The sequence below is a fragment of the Dinoponera quadriceps genome, unplaced genomic scaffold, assembly GCF_001313825.1.
Source record: "Dinoponera quadriceps isolate SergipeBrazil2010 unplaced genomic scaffold, ASM131382v1 scaffold458, whole genome shotgun sequence".
In the NCBI taxonomy this organism is placed as follows: domain Eukaryota; kingdom Metazoa; phylum Arthropoda; class Insecta; order Hymenoptera; family Formicidae; genus Dinoponera; species Dinoponera quadriceps.
The window spans coordinates 1,192,348-1,210,722 of NW_014554796.1; the positions used below are offsets into that span (position 1 = coordinate 1,192,348).

The 18,375-nt window shown below is 45.7% G+C and overlaps 1 protein-coding gene across 1 annotated transcript in view; it reads right to left on the reverse strand.

Moving 5' to 3' along the window:
• The window catches only part of LOC106741937, a 357,358-nt gene that overhangs the window by 94,459 nt on the left and 244,524 nt on the right, over positions 1 to 18,375 (reverse strand). The window contains exon 5 of the mRNA XM_014614388.1: positions 11,913 to 12,051. Within this exon, the coding sequence (XP_014469874.1) occupies positions 11,913 to 12,051 (139 nt within the window). The remainder of the gene's footprint in view (positions 1 to 11,912; positions 12,052 to 18,375) is intronic.

Consider the following 18,375-nt stretch of genomic DNA (forward strand, 5'->3'; position numbering starts at 1 on the left):
ATCCTCTCGCTCGTTTTCTCCCCCTCGCCACGCTCTTCCACCGCCTCACCTTTTCTTCCTTTTTCGTTATCCCGCCCAGTACGCGTCGCTGTTATTAGACGTACCTTAATTTTTTTTACAATTCATTGACCTTTCATTGACTTCCGAAGACCAGCTTTATCACAAGGCTCATCTATCGATCGAATAATGCAGAGGAAGCACTATTCTATAAAAGATATTTTTTATGACGTCATTTCACTCGGCTGTTACAATGATGTTGAACAAGTACGAACCCACGCTGGTTGCATTGTTGATAATAACGCGAATAGACGTGAGTTTTGAGTGCGTGTCAGTTGAAATTTCGTTTCATCTCTATTTATTCGTGACTTGAAACTTCAAATTCCTTGCTCACTGACGGAAAAATCAATTTCTGCGTGTGAAAAATGTTAATACCGTTTACGAGAGTTATGGGTAAAGTGAGTGATACGGCGCCTCAGATGGTTGCTGAGGTAAAAGTGCTGATTGGCACTGAAAATTAACCGAGTGAACGTAAAATTAGTGGGCTTTTCTTCTCCTCCTAACTTGTATTCCATTAAAAACCTAAGTGCGTCTAATAATATGACCAGGGATTATGTTATGCAGCGGCGAGCTGAGAGGTGATTCCTTCCCGTTTCTTCTCCGTTCGTCAATGGAATACGGAACGTTCCTCCCTCGTTGTCCGAGACCGGATTGCCCTCGTCCTCCACCTCCGTTTCCGTTTCACTCGCTTAACTCACAATTCGCCGGCCGTACCTCGCCGACCGGATTTTCGGACGCACGTCAACGCGACGACCCGACCGACCGACCGAGAGCGTGTCACCAGTCATCGTCTATTTCTCAGCTCTCCGAGCTAATTTTCACGCGAGATTACCCGACTCGAAATTTTGGCCCTATGTTAAACCTTTAATCCCACAATACAGTAGGAGCTAAAATATTAAAATAATAAAATAGGTTCAATTTCAATTCCAATAGTATAACATAACCCCAACTTTGGCCCTGATGATGTCTGAAATTTCCGTTTCCGCTGTTTTATCGTTAAAATAGGATGACGAAGATGTAGCGTTAAAATTCAATCCGTAGAATTGAAAGTTCGAAGGAGAAGTTAAAAAATATCAGTATCGTCAAAGTAGGTTTTCATTAGTTTACAGGCCGTCTAAGTAGGCGCAGATTAAGAGCACCAGAGTAGCATCGAAATTTCGACTGGGGATATTCGCTCGACTTCCCAAGGAGAATAATCATTCCTACGTGCATAGCGAGACGGAGACGCAAACTAGCCTTTCCAATTCGAATCCAATCAGCGAATATACTCCGTCGAGGCGGCCTGGAAGGGCCGTCGCGCGGCGCGGAAACGCGCCGCTATATGCCGGTGTGATATTATTCATATGCCGGCGACGCGTTGGCTCGTCACTCCACCGGACGCAGAGGCAATATAACTTTTTTTCCCAGCCCCTCCCTCGTCGCCAGGTTCGAACATCCAGAGTCTATCCCCTTTTTTGCACCCTCCGTCCGCACGCGCGGCCGGAAATGACGCCGGTCGGCACGCAGGATCGCGAATACCTCCTCCTCTCTTCCGTGGTGGTGCGAGAACGTACAACCGCGACCTCCGGTGACGTCACGGTCGGCGGACATATGTTAATTCCTTCGGACCACTTTGTTATTTTCGGGGTCAACGCAATTTGCCCCCCTTCTCTCCCTATTTCCCTCCCTCCCCTCCCCTCTTACTTTCTCTCTCTCTTTCCCTCGCTCTCTCGCTTGCCCTCTTTCGCTCTTCTGTTTTCGTTCGTTCGCGCGATAAACGCGCTCTCACCCTTCAGCTGCGGCGCATTCTAACCGAAAACAATCCGCAGTATGCACCACGGTATTCGCATTTGTCAACCATCGAGACCTCGAAATGAAATTGTAGGCCTATTTTAAATTTTTAATTCCTCCATTTCTGACATCTTTAATCTTTAATCTTGGATTCTACAAGCCAATACCAGTTAAGATAGCAAAACAGGTTTTCACGATTTCTAATGTACACAATTTTAATTCTAATAATATAATTTACCCCTACGTCAATTCTGATGATGCCTTAAATTTCCGCTTCCAGCTGTTTTAGCGTGAAAATATATTATTTAAAGTAGCAAGGAAAATTAAAGACTCGAGAAAAATTAATAAATGTTAGTTGAATTAATAAAAATTAATAAATTAGTGTCGTTGAAGTTGGTCTTTATTATTCCATACACCATCTAAACAGGCGCAATTTACTTATGCAATTATCCTTAAGATCGTCAAAGTAGCATCAGAATTTTGACTGGGGGAGGGGACACTTGCTTGAGATGAAATTTTGTTTAAGCAGGAGCTAAGATAGCAATACAGGTCCAATTTCAATTTCTTTAATATAATTTATTCACACTTTGACCCCAATGATGTCTCAAAATTTCCGTTTCCGCGCAATTTCTATTTTAGCGTCAAAATAAGTTGTTCAAGGTAGTATAAGTCAAAACTCAATCTGTAGAATTAAAAGTTCAGGAGAGAAGTTATTAAGTATTTATATCGTCAAAGTAGGTTTCCATTAGTTTATAGGCCATCTAAATAACCGTAAATTATCCTTGAGAGCGTTGAAGTTTCGACAAGCACCGTAATTTCGACTCGAGACGTGTCGTTAAAATAAAAAAATCCGTACGCAGTTTACGCGAAAAAAGGTGCTCATTTACCCAGTGAAAATTATTGTGTTAAATTCAACACATTTCACGTGTCCTCAACGGTCCGTCCAAATTTTCATGTTAATTTAACACATGGCAAATATGCTGAAAATTTAACACAAAAATGTTAATAAGGATCGATTTCAACGCAAGTACGTAAAATTTTCCACTGCAAAGCAAAAATAGAAGAGGTTTCTAAAAGCTTTTTTATCAAGTATAAAAAGTAAATATTTCTAATTTTCTCACAGTAGTAGACGATATAAAACAGTTTTTGTTTCCATAATACATTTGCCTCAAACGTAACAAATAATACTTGATAAATTAAGTTTCCCTTAGGCGCGGCGTAAATCGGAGTTACCCATTCGCAAGCGAGCGGCTATTTTCTGAAGGCGCACGTACACGCAAACTTTCGCAGGTGGAAGGAGCCGACATCCTCGCTCGCGAGTAACGGATCCTGCGCGACGCGTTCGCCCGAGTCGTCTTGATTAACAATCGTCATTACGCCAATTAAAACGGGCATGCACACACGCGGTTACGCACGCGGTCTAATCATTCCGGGATCGTTAGACCGACAATAGCGCGGCTGCGCTACATCCTGGTAACAAGATGATCCGTTTTACCTGTTCCTGGCAGGCGACGACGCCGCCACCGGGGCGGAGCACAGTTAAGTGTAATGTAATATCGCTACCTTACCATCGCAACGTCTCGTTAACGGCTCCACGAGATAATCGATACGATATTGTGCCATGAGAGAGGATCAAACCCGAGGAAATTCCAATCGCAGCGATTTTAATGGACGCTAACTAGCCTTGATCCGCACGGCAAATTACTTTATTTCGATATCGTGAAAGCTCGTTAACGCTACATAATAAATAGATTATCTCCCCGGCTCTACCTGGGAGGACCGCCTCTTCTATCGCGATAAGTAACGGACGAGTTTCTAATTGTCTCGAACGGACGTCGCTTTTCCCCTTCCTTTTTTCTCCCCGTCCCCTCCAGAAACCGGAACGAGCGATAACGGGATCAGAAAGAACGGGGGGAAGAGAGGAGAGGCTGCCGATCCCGATTCTCCCAGAGGCGTTACGCCGGCAACTACAACGTATGATGATAAATTAATAAACTTTCGTTAATACGGGCCGTGTACGCGCGAGAGGGGGGGGGGACGCGTGCACGGTGGCAATTTAATTACCTCATACTCCCAGCCGCTCAGTCGTTTATACGTAACCTATGTAACCTACATCTTTCGCGCTATTCCCCCGTTTTCCAATTATCCCGCAATAATGAGAGCCCCCCTAATACTCCATTATTACAACGTGCCGGCTACTTTATCGCTTAAGAAGGATTAATGATGACGTCAGGCCGCTAATTTTATTATCGCGAGCTAACGAGTGTACTCATTTCGCATCCGCGGTATCGTACGCGCGCGTGCGCACGCGCGAGAATTAATTGCGTAATCGTCGGGTACGCTCGAATGCGCGCGCGCGCACATGCCTGGTAGCGCGCAGTAATATCACAATAATTTCGCCACTGCATAAAGCGTATCTCCGATAAATCGTCGGGAATTATTGTGGCCTACGACACATACATATACGTATACAAAGAGAGAGAGAGAGAGAGAGAGGGCTGATACGAAGTGACAAAAACGAGCTGGTTGTCCGAGTCGTAATTTTGACGCCACTCTGACGCTCTTAAGGATAATTTCCGCCCACTTAGACGGCCTATAGACTAATAAAAATCTACTTTGACGATATTGATCTTTTTAACTTCTCTTTAGAAATGTTCATTCTACGGTTTGAATTTTAACGTTAACTTCATTATCGTATTTTAACGCTGAAACAACGAAAACGGAAATTTAAGACATAATCAGGATGAAAGTAGGGGTTACATGTTGTAGGATTAAAGGTTTAACATGGGGTCAAAATTTCGACATCGGGCGATGCAGCGGTTTTCACAGAGAGACCATTTCTTCTCTCGCTTTGCCGTCTCTCCTTTCACTACCCTTCCCATCCATGCGAGCGTTGACATCGATACCGAATTGTCCAAAGATAGGTTTAATTGCGCGCAATATAAACTTGCGGCACGCTACGCTTTTTAAAATCGATAAACAGTTATCGCCCGGGCGCAAACTGCAATCGCTCGTCATTATTTTGGATTATCGGTTACCGTTAATTGACGGTGGGGCGCAATGTATCGTGCAGTCTGTTCCCGATCGCGAAACTATTATCGGTTCGACGAATATCACGACGATACCTGTCACAGTGAGAAATAACACGATCGGCCGAATCGAACGAAAGAATTAACGGAAAAACCGTAGCTCAGTATCACGCGTTTCATAAATATCGCTCTTCGTAAATCAATTAATTGACACAATGTACACACACATATGTGTATATATATGTGTACATACATACATACACGTGTGTATATTCGCATACACAGAGAAAAAGGTTTCTTTAGATTTAATATTTCATCTTATTTGACTGAAAAATTGGTTTCGTAGAAACAACATATACTTATATAAAATGTTATTAGTTCAAGTGAAAATTTTGTTGTGTCGCTCAAGAAAACTATTATTTAACGGAAAGAACGCTATTATTTGAAATGGTATCTTTTAACCAAGCAAAATATTATTTGGTTACAATAAATATGTAAAATGAAACGAATCATTTTCTTCATAAGAAAATTATCTTTCGTTCCAAGCCAATTTTTTATTTAAGATAAAGATGCATATTCGTTGAAAAATCTAACAGTCGTACTTATTAATCGAAACATCTGTTCCTTCGGAGCATGCCAATGATGAAATTTGTGTTTGGATGCAATAAAATTTATTAAATCCGGAGAAATCTTTTTCTCAGTGTATATATATGCCGGAATCGGTAAAATGTTGGTCGTTTCGCCGATCCTTCGTTATAAAGCACGACTTGGCACGGTGATTAATAGAACAATGGCCGCGTATCGTCGCGATTGCACCTTAATGGATAATTTTTGCGTTGCCGAACACGGCGGCGCTACCGTGGATAAATTATCTAGTAATTATCCCGGCCGCGCGCGTGCTCACACGCTGGATATGTTCGGATTGCGTAACACTAGATTAGTTATCTTAAGATAAGCGAGTTACCGTTAGTTTGATAACATCCACGTTACCAACAACAAACAAACTGCGATGCTCCCACCCATACGATCCATTAATGCAGAACGGCAATAATTAGATGCACATTAGACAAACAATTTAGCCGTGGTGCGTTCGCGCAAATAACCGGATATCGCGATTCGCATCGGACGTATAATCTCCCGAGTCGAAATTTGGGCCTTCTGTTAAATCTTTAATCATACAAGAGTAGGAACTAGTATAGTAAAATAGGTTCAACTTCAATTCTAGCATATATTGTAATAGTACAATTTACTTCTACTTTGACCATGATAACGTCTAAAAATTTCCGTTTCCTCTGCTTTCGACGTCGAAATAAGGTGTTTAACGTGGTAATCTATAGACCATCTATGTACAGACTATCTTTAAATGCATCAAAATCGCATCTAAATTTTGACTCAAGCTTCCCGAGTCGAAGTTTTTCAGAGGTGAAGTGTTAAAGGGATGCCAAAGTCGATGACGAATTTGATAAATGTTGATAACGTAGCAACAATCCACCAGATGTTATGTTATACAAACATTGATACGATCAGGCAACTCTATTTGTATTTCTCGTACGTACGAAAAAAAATTTTGTGTTAAAAATGATCTACTGAAATTTTGCGTTACCTTAACACAAGGGAGGAATTTGTTAAAAACTACACGGATATATGTTAAAAAGTATAATATATTGCAGTGCACAAATATAATGCTAAATTAACACATTCGACTTGTAAACATACGATGACCGATGTCAAAGTAACACAAAATTTTTTACTGTGTATAAATCTTACGTAAATGTAAAAACGAATAATAAATATGAATCTGACGAATGTGCGTGGCTGTGTTTTACGATAACCGACAGAAAACCTAGCCGAGATATATAGAAATGTTTCTCCAAACTTCTCGTATCTTCTTAAGCCTGTAATTTCGTTGAACAACTCAGACTTGTCGTCCGTATTTACGCGCGAAATGCAACAAGCTTGTTTTTTTTCTTTTTCTACACGAAAGTTTTCTCTCTCTCTCTCTCTTCGCAGTTTGCTTAGCGACGACGTTACGTGCCAGCTGGTAGTTATCGATGATTTAATATCTCTAAAGAGAATTTCTCCTCTTTCTCGCCCATCTGCCTTTCTCCCTGTCGAACAATTTATTTAGATTTCATGTCGCCCGCGTCCATTCCCGTGCGCTCGGTTTTTCCACTTCTTCTCGTCCCTTCTTATCGGAAGAATTCCGCTTCTGTCTCTTTTTCCATTATTCTGCGCGATTCGTTCCTCTCCTCTCCGGCTCGAGCCGCAGCGACGGTGAGAAGAGCATACTGATTGGGAGGCTAATCACGCGCTACTCTCCATTACATTAATTAAAACTTAGCTCTCAACTCCGCTCGACTGCCGCGTCACCCGCCGCGCGCCATCCGTTGTCCTTTTCTTCTCCCCTCTCTCTCTCTCTCTCTCTCTCGCTTTCTCTCTTCCCGCACGCGTCTTTTAGCGTCGCCACGTTCACTTTGTCACCGCCCGCTCGGTCTACATTTTTTAAGAAAATCATGGTCGTCTTCGACAACGTGGATATGAATAAACTCGTTCTGTCGGCGATATCGTTTAGTAAGTAGCGGATTGCCAAGATCGATTCGTCGCAGACACCTGCCCCTCTTTCGCCGTCGGCGTTGCTCAAACGTGGCCCCTAATGTCACTTGATAAGTCTCGTTCTCGCGGGGCCGGCGATTAATTGTCGAAATATATTTCCCAAGCAGAGAGAGCTGTTCCTTATCTGTACAACGAAATAATTCCGTCCGGTGCTAAAGTCAGCAACATTCGCGCGAAGAAATTCCCGACTCGAATTTCTCCGGCGAAACGTCTGAAGGAAATCAAAATCAATGAGTGAAAAATTAGTCTGTCATTGATCGCTGTTATACCAGCTTCAGCTCTTAATCCCTTGACTGCCGATAACGAGAATTCTCGTCGTTTTCAACATGCGTTTCTTCACTGCCGCGAAAATACGTTTTCTCGTCATGAAATATTTTCTCATCTTAGAGCCCTAAAGTGATTTTATCAAAGCGAAGTGTGTAACTAGGATTTTTCACGTGTTGGGCATGATTTCCGAATTCAATTTGTAAAACGCTGCCTCAGAAAAAAGATACGATGCTTTCAGAAAAATTAGAATTTTACGAATTTCCGATTGTCAATCTCGAGAGCCCTCCTCAATTGATTTCACCCAGAGACAATTTCGGCATCCGCTGCGGGAAAAAGTGGTCGCATTGTCGAGGTGTTTCGAGACTGGAGTAACCCGGGGCAAAATTAAATACAAATATTTACAGCGATTCGAGGCTTATTTGGTTTGTGTTTTCTATCCGCTATCAACGAGAGCTCGCCGCCCGCTCGAGAGTTTTGCTATCAGGAGTTGCTCCCGGGGGGCCGGCACTCTCAAATGGACACCGTTTGAGAGTCACTCCCAATTCAATGTCCACCTTATGTCCCCACGCGGAGAGCTCCATCACCGTCGAGACTTGTTCCGAAATTGCAAAACTCCAAAGTGTACGTTAAATTTTTAACCGGACACTCGTCGCCGGCTGTTTCGTTTCGCGACCGGCGACAAGACACGTGATTATTCCCCGGATTATTTCGCGAATTAGAGCGTTCGTTTCAGCGAAAAGCTCGCCGGCTCATCCAGCCGGGCATTCCTACTCGATCCGATTCGAGTTAGCGTCGCTCGTTCGTTAGTTTCGCAGGGAAGTGAAACAAAAAAAAGTAGAACGAATGCGGTGAATAAATAACGCGGCGTCGCTTGATAACGGTATTTGTTGAATGTTCAATTACGCGCGCGATATCGACGCTCTCTCTCTCTCTCGCGCGCCGCACAGACCGTTCTCCAGAGATTTTATCGCGATCCCCTTCATCCCCCTTTCGATTTCTCCCCGCTTCGCGCATTCGTCTTCCGAGAAGGGCCAATAACGGCTGCGAAAAACAGTTTCTCCGGTCCGCTAATGTTACGATTATGGCCGCGCGTTAATCAAGTCGCGCGATCGACTCGCCGCACGACGCTGCTCGACGCTGCTCATATACCGGGTGGACTGTCGTGGAATTTCCCGAAGATCGGCACGAGCCTGTCGAATTAAGCGAGAATCGCACTAACTTAATTGAACTGAAAGTTTCACCGTAGAACTGCGGAGGGGACGTTCTATCGCCTCGACATCCCGTATGTACATACATATGTACATACATATATACATACATATATACATACATGCATACACATATGTATACATGTATGTATTATATATACCGTGTATATTATCCGGGCGAAGTGGGCCATGGTTTAACTTTGCCTTCGATTCGAGGATACGCGGCGGAACGGCGCGAGCGGCCGGCGATCGGCGCAAAATTGGAAAAAGTGCCGATCAAACAAAATTAATTGGGTTTCCCAAGCGGCGGGGCTGCAACAAAGCAACTCTCTCCGCTTCGCGAGCGAGCGAGCGAGCGAGTGGAACGATCTCGGAATACTTCTCCCCGCGGTCGCGAATAATTTCGGACGGGAGAATTTCCGCGGCGGGGCCGCGATATCGTTTTTGTAATTCTATCGTCGTATAAAACGATCGTGTTTGATTAGAAACTACCGCGCGATGGTACACACGCGCGGTCTATTCCGTCGAACACACACACAGACAGACAGAGATGTTACATGTGCGTATGTATGTGTGCAGAGGACACGTGCGAGGACCGGCCGGTGCGGATTTCGCGGGGAGCGTGCGAATGAAAATACAGCGGAAATTCCGCGGAGGAGGAGGTGGTTGCCGAGCGATCGAGCCGGCGGAAAATGTTTTCTTTTCGACAACGTGACCGGACCTCGGGGATTCCGCCGTTTCAATTATTTTCCCACCGTCGGCTCGCGGGAGATAACACGGCGGTGCGATAATCTCATTATGTACAACCGAACAGTCCCCCCGAAAACGCCGGATAATCTGTTTCGTTAACTTTCACGGAAGATACAGACGGGGAGGAGAGGGAGAATCGATTTCTTCCCCGAGTCGTGCCATCGCCTCCGTGCAAATTCGCCGTTTCACGTCGGCGACGACAGAGACACACCATCAAGCTCTCTCCCGTGCCCTCCGCTGCCCTCTGATACCTTTTATCCCGCATGTATGATAAAACGCGCCCACGTGTGACGCGTAATGCCGGATAGAAAAAGTTAGCCGGATAGACTCTCTTACGACTCGTCACGACGTGAGACGCGATCGATGATGGGAACTTCGTAACTTTTTAATTACATTTATGGAGCAAATATGCTGCGCCGAATTAATCGTTGAATTTACATTACGCGATAATGTAAATTTTTTGTCACATTGATGCGGTAAATTTATTAAATACATATTTATCGAGTATGTATATACCAAATGAAAATTTGCCGTATTTTCCCAGATTTTATTCATATTATATTTTTGCAGTTTTGAATTAATCCCGATAATTCCTTTCGTATTTCCATTTCGCTCCGTGTGATAAATACGGGCGCCATTGTGAAGCAGTTCACAAGGAATATATCTAAACAATTTTTACACAGAGAAGATTTCTTCGGATTTAATAGCATTTCTTTAATTCGTCTTCGAATTTATTTTCAAATGTGTCTTCTGGAATAAAACGAGTGAACGTTCGATTCAACAAACAGAATTGTTTGATTTCTTGAGCGATAAATATCTTTACATCAAATAACATATTTCCTTTGTATTTTCAGTCAAACATTACAACAGTTGTCGCAACAAGTAATAAATTATTTGAAAGAATTAACACTGTATTAGAAAAATATTAATGAATCTCTTTGTTTCAGCGGCACAATATATTTAATACATAGTGAAATAAATTTCTCTTAATCGAAAACGAAATATTATTTCTCCTAAATGTACATAAATTTCAGTTTCTTTCTACCAAACGACGCAGTTTAACAACAACAATGTTCATCCAAACGAAAAATGACATTTGATATTAAATTATATCGTTTATATTAAACAAACCTAAGACAAACAAATACGTGTGCCAAATCCAAAGAAACCTTATTCCCTGTGTACATATCTCGTGTAAAGTCGCAGACGAATTTACATACATCCGTCTATCCGAGTGGAAAATCTCCGACGAGCCTGATTGCATTTCAAATCCAATCTTTACTCTCACCTACCGCCGAACAATCCGAACAACTTTCGCTCGACGTTGAGCCAGCGAGCTGCTTTAGAAATATGACAAACCCCGTGTAAACTGATTGCCGACACGGTAAATACACTTTCCCAACTATCCTCCGAATATCTCACGTGAAGAAGGAAGATATATTCGAGGATATTAACAAACGTCTCTGATTCGTCCGCTCGGTCTGTAAAATGCCGTTTCAATCCCGCGACAATTCGCTTGTTGCACGCACCGAACGGAGAGCGCGAAGTTCCGGCGAGGAAGTAACAATTACGAAGTCTCGGCAACGTGGCGATTATAACTCGCGCGCGAATCGCCTCTGCACAATTGACCGGGAAGCTTTTTCACGTGGAGGTCACGTCCGGCCACCTCCGTCCACCACGGCCGGTGTTCGCCTCGGGGTAGCTCGCAGTTTCTATTTAACATTTAGTCGCGTACGTTCGCATGTACGTAGCGCATTCGTCGTAATCTCCCACCATCACTACGCACGAACGCGAAAACACGTGCGGACACGGCAAAGGTGTATCGATGTGTGAGCCGGCGCGCGCGCGATCGCCCGTTCTTCGATCTCAAAGCCACCCCTGCTCCGGTTTCACGGATGGAATTTCAGGAGAAACGTTTTATACGGCGGACCGTCTCTCTCTCTCTCTCTCTCGTTGGCACGTCGCCTCGAGCGCTTTGTCGGAGGGCAGTTAATTAATAAAAGCTGGAAAGAAGGGTAGGGAGAGAGAGAGGACGGGCGGGCGCGTGTACGGGAGCGACGGGGTCGCACAGGGCGGCGGTCCGGGGGCGAGAGGGGCGGAGAGGGGCTGGCGAGCGAGGGGAATATAAAAGGATGGAATACTGCCGCTATATACGTTTCATATCGGCCGGTCTGAACTCTCTCTCTCTCTTCCTACTTGCAATTCAAACGAGACTCACGCGTCGTGAACGAGGAACTTGTCGCCATTTTTCTCGATGCACTGGCCCTTGCTGGTGATGATGGAGCCGTTCACGGTCACCAGGCCCTGGTTCCCCGATTGGAACCACCGGCCGTACCACTCCTCTGGAAACGTGCAACCTGCAACAAGGAAGGAACGAGAGGGTTTCAACGTTAATCTCGTCGTCTGTGAGGCATAATCGCCGGTGGAAAATATCCGCGCCGAGAAGAACTTTCGATATCTGTCTAACTGCAATCGCGCAAGTGAAAGGATTCTAATCGCACGGAGAAAAATACACGCTGCGCGTAAGTAAATGTTACTTGTTTCTTAAGTATTTCATAGGTTTATATATCCGTAAATATATCATAAGTTCATCGTAAGTATCAAATTTACTCGAAATATTCTGAATTCCCTAGTATAAGTTTAGTGCTTCGATCGAAAATATTAAATTAAAATAAAAATCGGGTCGTGTGTGTCTCTTGAAATTAACTGAGATTAATTTTCTTTGACCAAGTTTTATGGTGTTCTTAAAAAGAGAATAAATTCTTAGTTCAGTACGCGTGATAATGGGTTTTTATAATTATTGCGATGAGCATATTTTAAGATTGTTATCAAAAAAATATCCTTTGTTGAAGGTAGCCATTGCTTAAAAGAAGAATAGTAAAGTGAGTAATCGCTTTTTTTAGCAGTAGAATGATATTTTTCTTCGTACAGAAGAATCATTTTTTATAGTAAGTATTATTATTCATATATTGTCAGTGATAATAACTTTATATGCGTATTGTTATTACATATTTAATTGAGTTAACTTGAAATGGGCAAACCAAATGCGATTTGATTGAAGGAAGCCAAATTTCTGGTTGTTACGAATTAAACACAATTTAGATAACCGGAAATTCCTCAATGAGCCTGACAACGTTTTCAATTGCCGTTTTCGCTGTTTTCAGCTCTAAACGAATATTACTTTGAATGCTCTTATAAATTTAATAGTCGAAATATCAAGATTATTTCCAGCTTCAAAGTAAATTAAAACTAAATCTGTGAAATTAAAGGTTCAAGGGAAAAATTGACGATCGCTAGAACAGATTCTTATTAGTCAATAGCTATCTAAGTGGGCGCGAACTGTGCTTAAGAGTGGCGAAGTAGCGTTGAAATTTCAACCCGGGTCGGTTGCCGGGAATGCGAAACAATTGTGCGTCGGTGGCACCGTCGTCGTGTCGTCGTCGAACGCGGGCTGCGGTATTTTTCAGCGCGGATCGCAGCTTGCCAGCCGACGGGCTTGTCAGAGCCGCCGGCCGCGACGCTGCAGCCAGGTGGAACGTAATGAAACAATTGTAACCGGTGTTTCTCGTTCCTCTCGTCCGCCAACCGCCGCGGCACGGAAACGCCGAGTCCGCGGCTGGATTATTTTCTCGTTTTCCGAGACGAGGCGGGCGATCGGGTTGGAAAATCCCGCGGTCGTTTCCCTTCGACGGAAGAAAATACGCGCGCTATGCGATGCTACATCAGCGCGACGGCAACTCTCTCTCTCTCGCTGTGTTGTCGGTCACGTGGAGACCCGCGTCGCAAATTGATTGCGACGTGGATTATAACCGGTTCGAGCTGCAAACAGGAAACGCAAACGGGGAAACGCGGGACATGTTTCGTCCCGAACGCCGAAGAGTCCCCGACGTCCGGCGAGAGGCGAACAACGGCGGAGAAATATTACACTCGTGCGACCGTATCGTTCGCATCGCCTAACGTTTCCTTCGGAAAAGCAAAATACTCCGTGTCCACCCCCGTCCCCCCTGTGGAGAACAGAGGGATGGTTTGCATGTGTTTTTAAATAATCGGAGCGAATTCACCGAGGTAGCGCAGCCCGACGGTCACCGGCGGCGGTCGTTGCGCTCTCTTCGCGCGCGGAAGAGTCCCTCCCTCCCTTCCCTCCGCGTACCGGCCCTGGGGCGGCTGGAGTCTTTCCCTCCGGCCGGGTTCCTCCGTGGGCCGCGAACGTAAATCCGAGATTCCGCGAATATTTCGAATGCCCGTCGGCAACGGAGTCCGCCGCGAGCTCAAACGAAGTTGTAAAAATGGGAAATCTCTTTAGAGAGATCGGATTATCGTCGAAAGCGAACGAGGGCGGGAGGGCCGCCGATATTCTCTCTCCTCGTCGCGAGATCGCTCGTCCCCTTGGTCCTCTCTCCCTCCTCTCGCTCACTTCTCTCTCTAACTTTCTCTCGCCCTTCGCGTCTGCGAATCTGCAACGAGGATTACAACGAGGAGCGACGTCGCGATTAAGCATTGTTTGCCGGAAGCATTTTGCATTTAATAAGTCCAAGTGTTTCGGAATCCCGGATGAGCGGGGAAATCGACGGGGGAGGGTAGACGAAGCGAGAATGGGAGGAGGAGAGACGGTAGGCGGGAAGGGCGACGAGGAATCTCGCGAATTCGCTATATAAGAAGATAGAGATACCTGTTCTCGCGACTGCGTCTCGAAGTTGCGAAAGGGAGTCGATGGAAACGACGGAGGCAGATGGGATTTATTAATATTCGAGAGAAGGAGAAACAGAAAGAGAGAAGGGGGTTCGCGCCTTTTGTGCCGACGTGCCGAAGAGGAGCTCCCCTCTCGCCGCTGGAAAGCGGATTGGTTCTGGACACGTTCGACCATTATAGCGACTCTTAATTCTCAGCGCGCTCCTGTACGCCGCGAGTGCGGAGCGACGGCGTGTCTAACGTAGCGGATGCCACTGTGTTGCCTCCAGCCGCGTCTTCCGGTATACGCGATATGCATCCATAGTTACTCGCGAAGCTTTTGATCTCTCGCAGGGCCCCGATGTCAATTGTAGCCGACCCTTCATTAACGATAATTAAATGTAAGAGTTGCCGCCGCGCAGCTCGCTAATTTGCGACGTCTGAAGGGAAGCTCGTTTGCAATTTTTAGCTTCAGCAGGCTCTGCCTTCTTCGCCGCTCTCTCACTCGTTCGTCCATTACTCACGACTCACTCTTTTCCTCTGTAACGATGCGCCGAATATCTCCCTCGGCATCCAATCTCGCACGGTAAAAGATTCGCGTTAATTTGACGCGTTTCCTGTGTCTTAAACAGCCCGCCGATATTTTTGTGTTAATTTAAATTAATTCAAACTAAATTCATTTAAGACGAATATGGCGAATAGCGACCCGAGTGTTGTGTCAAAAGTTAATACGTTAATCGACCCTGAAATATAAAATGTGTTATTTCAACTCTTATCACATATCGGCTTAATACAAAACGTTGAGATAGCATAAATACAATATGTTAAATCAACACACGGGTGTGTTGAAACTTTCGCTCGTCCGACGATGAATTCTCAATTGTCGCGAGAAACGCAAGCGATTCTCTTTTCTTTCGCTTTTGGGACCCTCCCCCTTCCCCCCTGACACTCTCACTACGCGTAATCACGCGATTTGTGACCGCTACCACGGCGATGCGTGCGAAATACCGCGGCCCTACTTCCGGGATTTTTCCAGGTAGCACCGGACGAGAGGCGGAATTGAGAAAAATGAAGAGGAAAAGTCGGCGAAAGGAAGCAAGACGAGTCGGTGAATGCAAGAGAGAAAGATAGAGAGGTAGGTGCGTTTGAGAGCGAGAAGGAGGAAGTAGGTAGCCACGGTATAATTAGCGGAAATTGGAGTTAGGTCAGAAAGCAAAGTTATCGGGGAGAGTTTCGTCGGCGGCGCACGGCAACCAGCCATTCCGTGCGAACGCGAGCGCAGACCGGCTTTTTCCGGGGCAGCCGCTGATATAATTACTAATTAATTACCGTTTCTCCCCTCTCTCTTCGTCTCTCCAATTCTCTCTCTCTCTCTCTCTCCCTCGCTTCCTCACGGCTGCGTCGCTGTCGTTTCGAGCGAGCTCAAAAGGACATCGTAGGCGCGAGTGGGGAAAACGGAAGCTACTCTCTAATCCCTCGTTATCAACGGAGGAAGCAACGTGCCCTTACCGCGTGCCCGAGAAGTCGTTGAGCGTCGTCTATTTATACACTGAGGGAAAAATATTTGATAGTTGTAGACATAATCATTCGTAGTGAGGGAATAATAATCGGAGGAATCATTGCTTTTCAAGGCATACGCGAGAGACGCAGCGTGTATATCGGGCGAGTATCTCGATTCGCGCACCTTAGTTTCGGTTATTTTCGGCACGCCTCTCCGCGCGTGCGGACACTTTCGCCCGCCGGTAACTCATCCGAGTCGGAAACACCGCGAATACAACTTGTACACCTCGGGATCTTACGAGCCCGCAGGGAATACCATATTGCGCGACTCGCGGGACAATTCTTTACACCGATGCCTCCCTCCTCCTTCTTTCTCCCTTCCTCCTCCGTTCTTTTTTTTTCTCTCTCTCCTCCTCCTCCTCGTGCTCTTCGCGAACGCTGCTCGCAAACGGGGCAACACATTTAATGTCCTCACGTATGGTACGATCTTGTCATAAAGATCGCACCGCGGGGGAACGATTCTGGAAAATAAAAGCGGATTAAAGCTCGACCCGCCGTCGGCCAGGCACTCGTATTTCCTGCAAACTGCGCGCACTTCTCTACAAAAGAGGGGCGACGTTCGCCCTAAAAGTGGAATCCCGTACACTCGCACTCGCGGGGAAAAATAAAAGGGACCGGGAGTGTTCAGCCGCGGAACGATCCACAAACCAGCGGGAAATCCGGAGATCGGCCCCGGGCGGCCGGGATCAAATTATTGTTCCCGATATCTCGGCCGTCGCAGATCAAAATCTGCGAGTCCGAGACGGTATCCCGGATCTGCTTTATTGTCAATTGCAATCCGACGATATTGGAAACTGAAAGCCGCGTGGAAACACCTCCGGTGTGGTCGTTAACGACGGAGGCAAGACACCAAGATCGACATAGTTGTGGTGAACCCTAATTCCTAGAAACGTCAATCTTCACATATTTTGAGAAATATGTTATTTGCAAAGAAATATCTATTTTATATATAACATATGTAACAACTTTCACGAGACCATTATATATTTTGGTAACGACGTGTTGCTGGTCGGCATTCGCGCGCATGAATTTTAATTTTACACCTTCAACGGGGCCTTAGAGGCTAAAAACAAAATGGCAGGTCGGTTTTGCTGCTTCCCCTCTAATTCGTTCTCTTTCCTCGAATTCTCTCTCGAGGCGAGAACCAACTCTCTGCGTTATTAATCCTTCACGCGGCGCGTTACGATAATCCTTGGCCTACCCCCCTACCCTCTCCCCACTTCGCCGTACATATTTTGGAACTTGGTGAACACGCACGAGGCAGCGAATCGCTATATTTCCGATGAAGTGTGCACGCGCGCGCGGACCGTTCTCGATTATTTATAAAATTCTCCGTATTACGCAAATTTATCGTCCGGATTAACCGACGCTGGTAACGTTAAAACGGAAATATTTAATGACGACCCACATATCGCAAATAATTCGGCCCGCGCACCGTTTAATTCGTAATTACCGTGCCGTGCAATTTTTACCTCGTAATCGGCTCATCGCCGCGATTAAACGCGCGCGGCGGAAAAACGTAACGGAGGAAGCGCCATGTTCGCCATTCAGACGGGCTTCGCGCGAAGACAAAGAAAAAGGGATTTGTAGCGAATGAACCTGGAGATATCGGAAGTCCCTAGAAACTCGATAAGAACTCGGCAACTCGCGTAGCCGGGCCGTCGATCAATTCGTCGTCAGAGGAGTTAAAAAATAGATTATCGAAGAAGCGAGAGAGGGAAAAGAGAGGAAGCCGGCTACGCGGGGGATTAGCGATTTATACTTAGCTGGTGTTCGCGAATTATTGAAAAAATCACTCAGGCGAGACAGAGAGAGAGAGAGAGAGGCGGCAGCTCGAGATAAACTTTCCACGCGGCGCGCGCGGCATCGCGACGCGCGCGCAACGATAATTCGATATTTCGCGCGCGATTCCACGCGCACGCTGTTCCTCGGCGCGGAGTCAGACGGGGAAAATGAGATATCGTGTCCTCCCCGGACGAAACAAAAGCAGTACGTGCGTACAGAGGGTAAAACGTGAACGTCTATCTCGCGGCGATCGGCGCAAGGAACGAATTCATAAGACGCAACGCGGCAACGTATAAATCGATAAATTGCATATTCGACCGGATTTTAATAATATCGCGTTGCTGAGAGAGGACACGGACACCCGTCGATCGTTTCCGAGTTAGAGGCCCGCCGTGGTAGTAGCACTCTCTCTCTCTCTCTCTCGATCTCCAAATGGTAAATTTGATTTTTATGTATATGCTCGCGTTCGCGCGTCGGACGCGCACCTCTACATACATCTCTCTCTCTCTTTCTCTTGCCGAGAATGATCGGATTTCGGGTGAAATAACTTGATTAAAATAATCTATCACCCGCTAGTGACAGGGGTGATTGGCTATCTCAGTTAAATATGATGGAGGGGCCATCTCTATATTCGCGCACATAAGCGTCCTATGTGCCTCCCCCCCCCC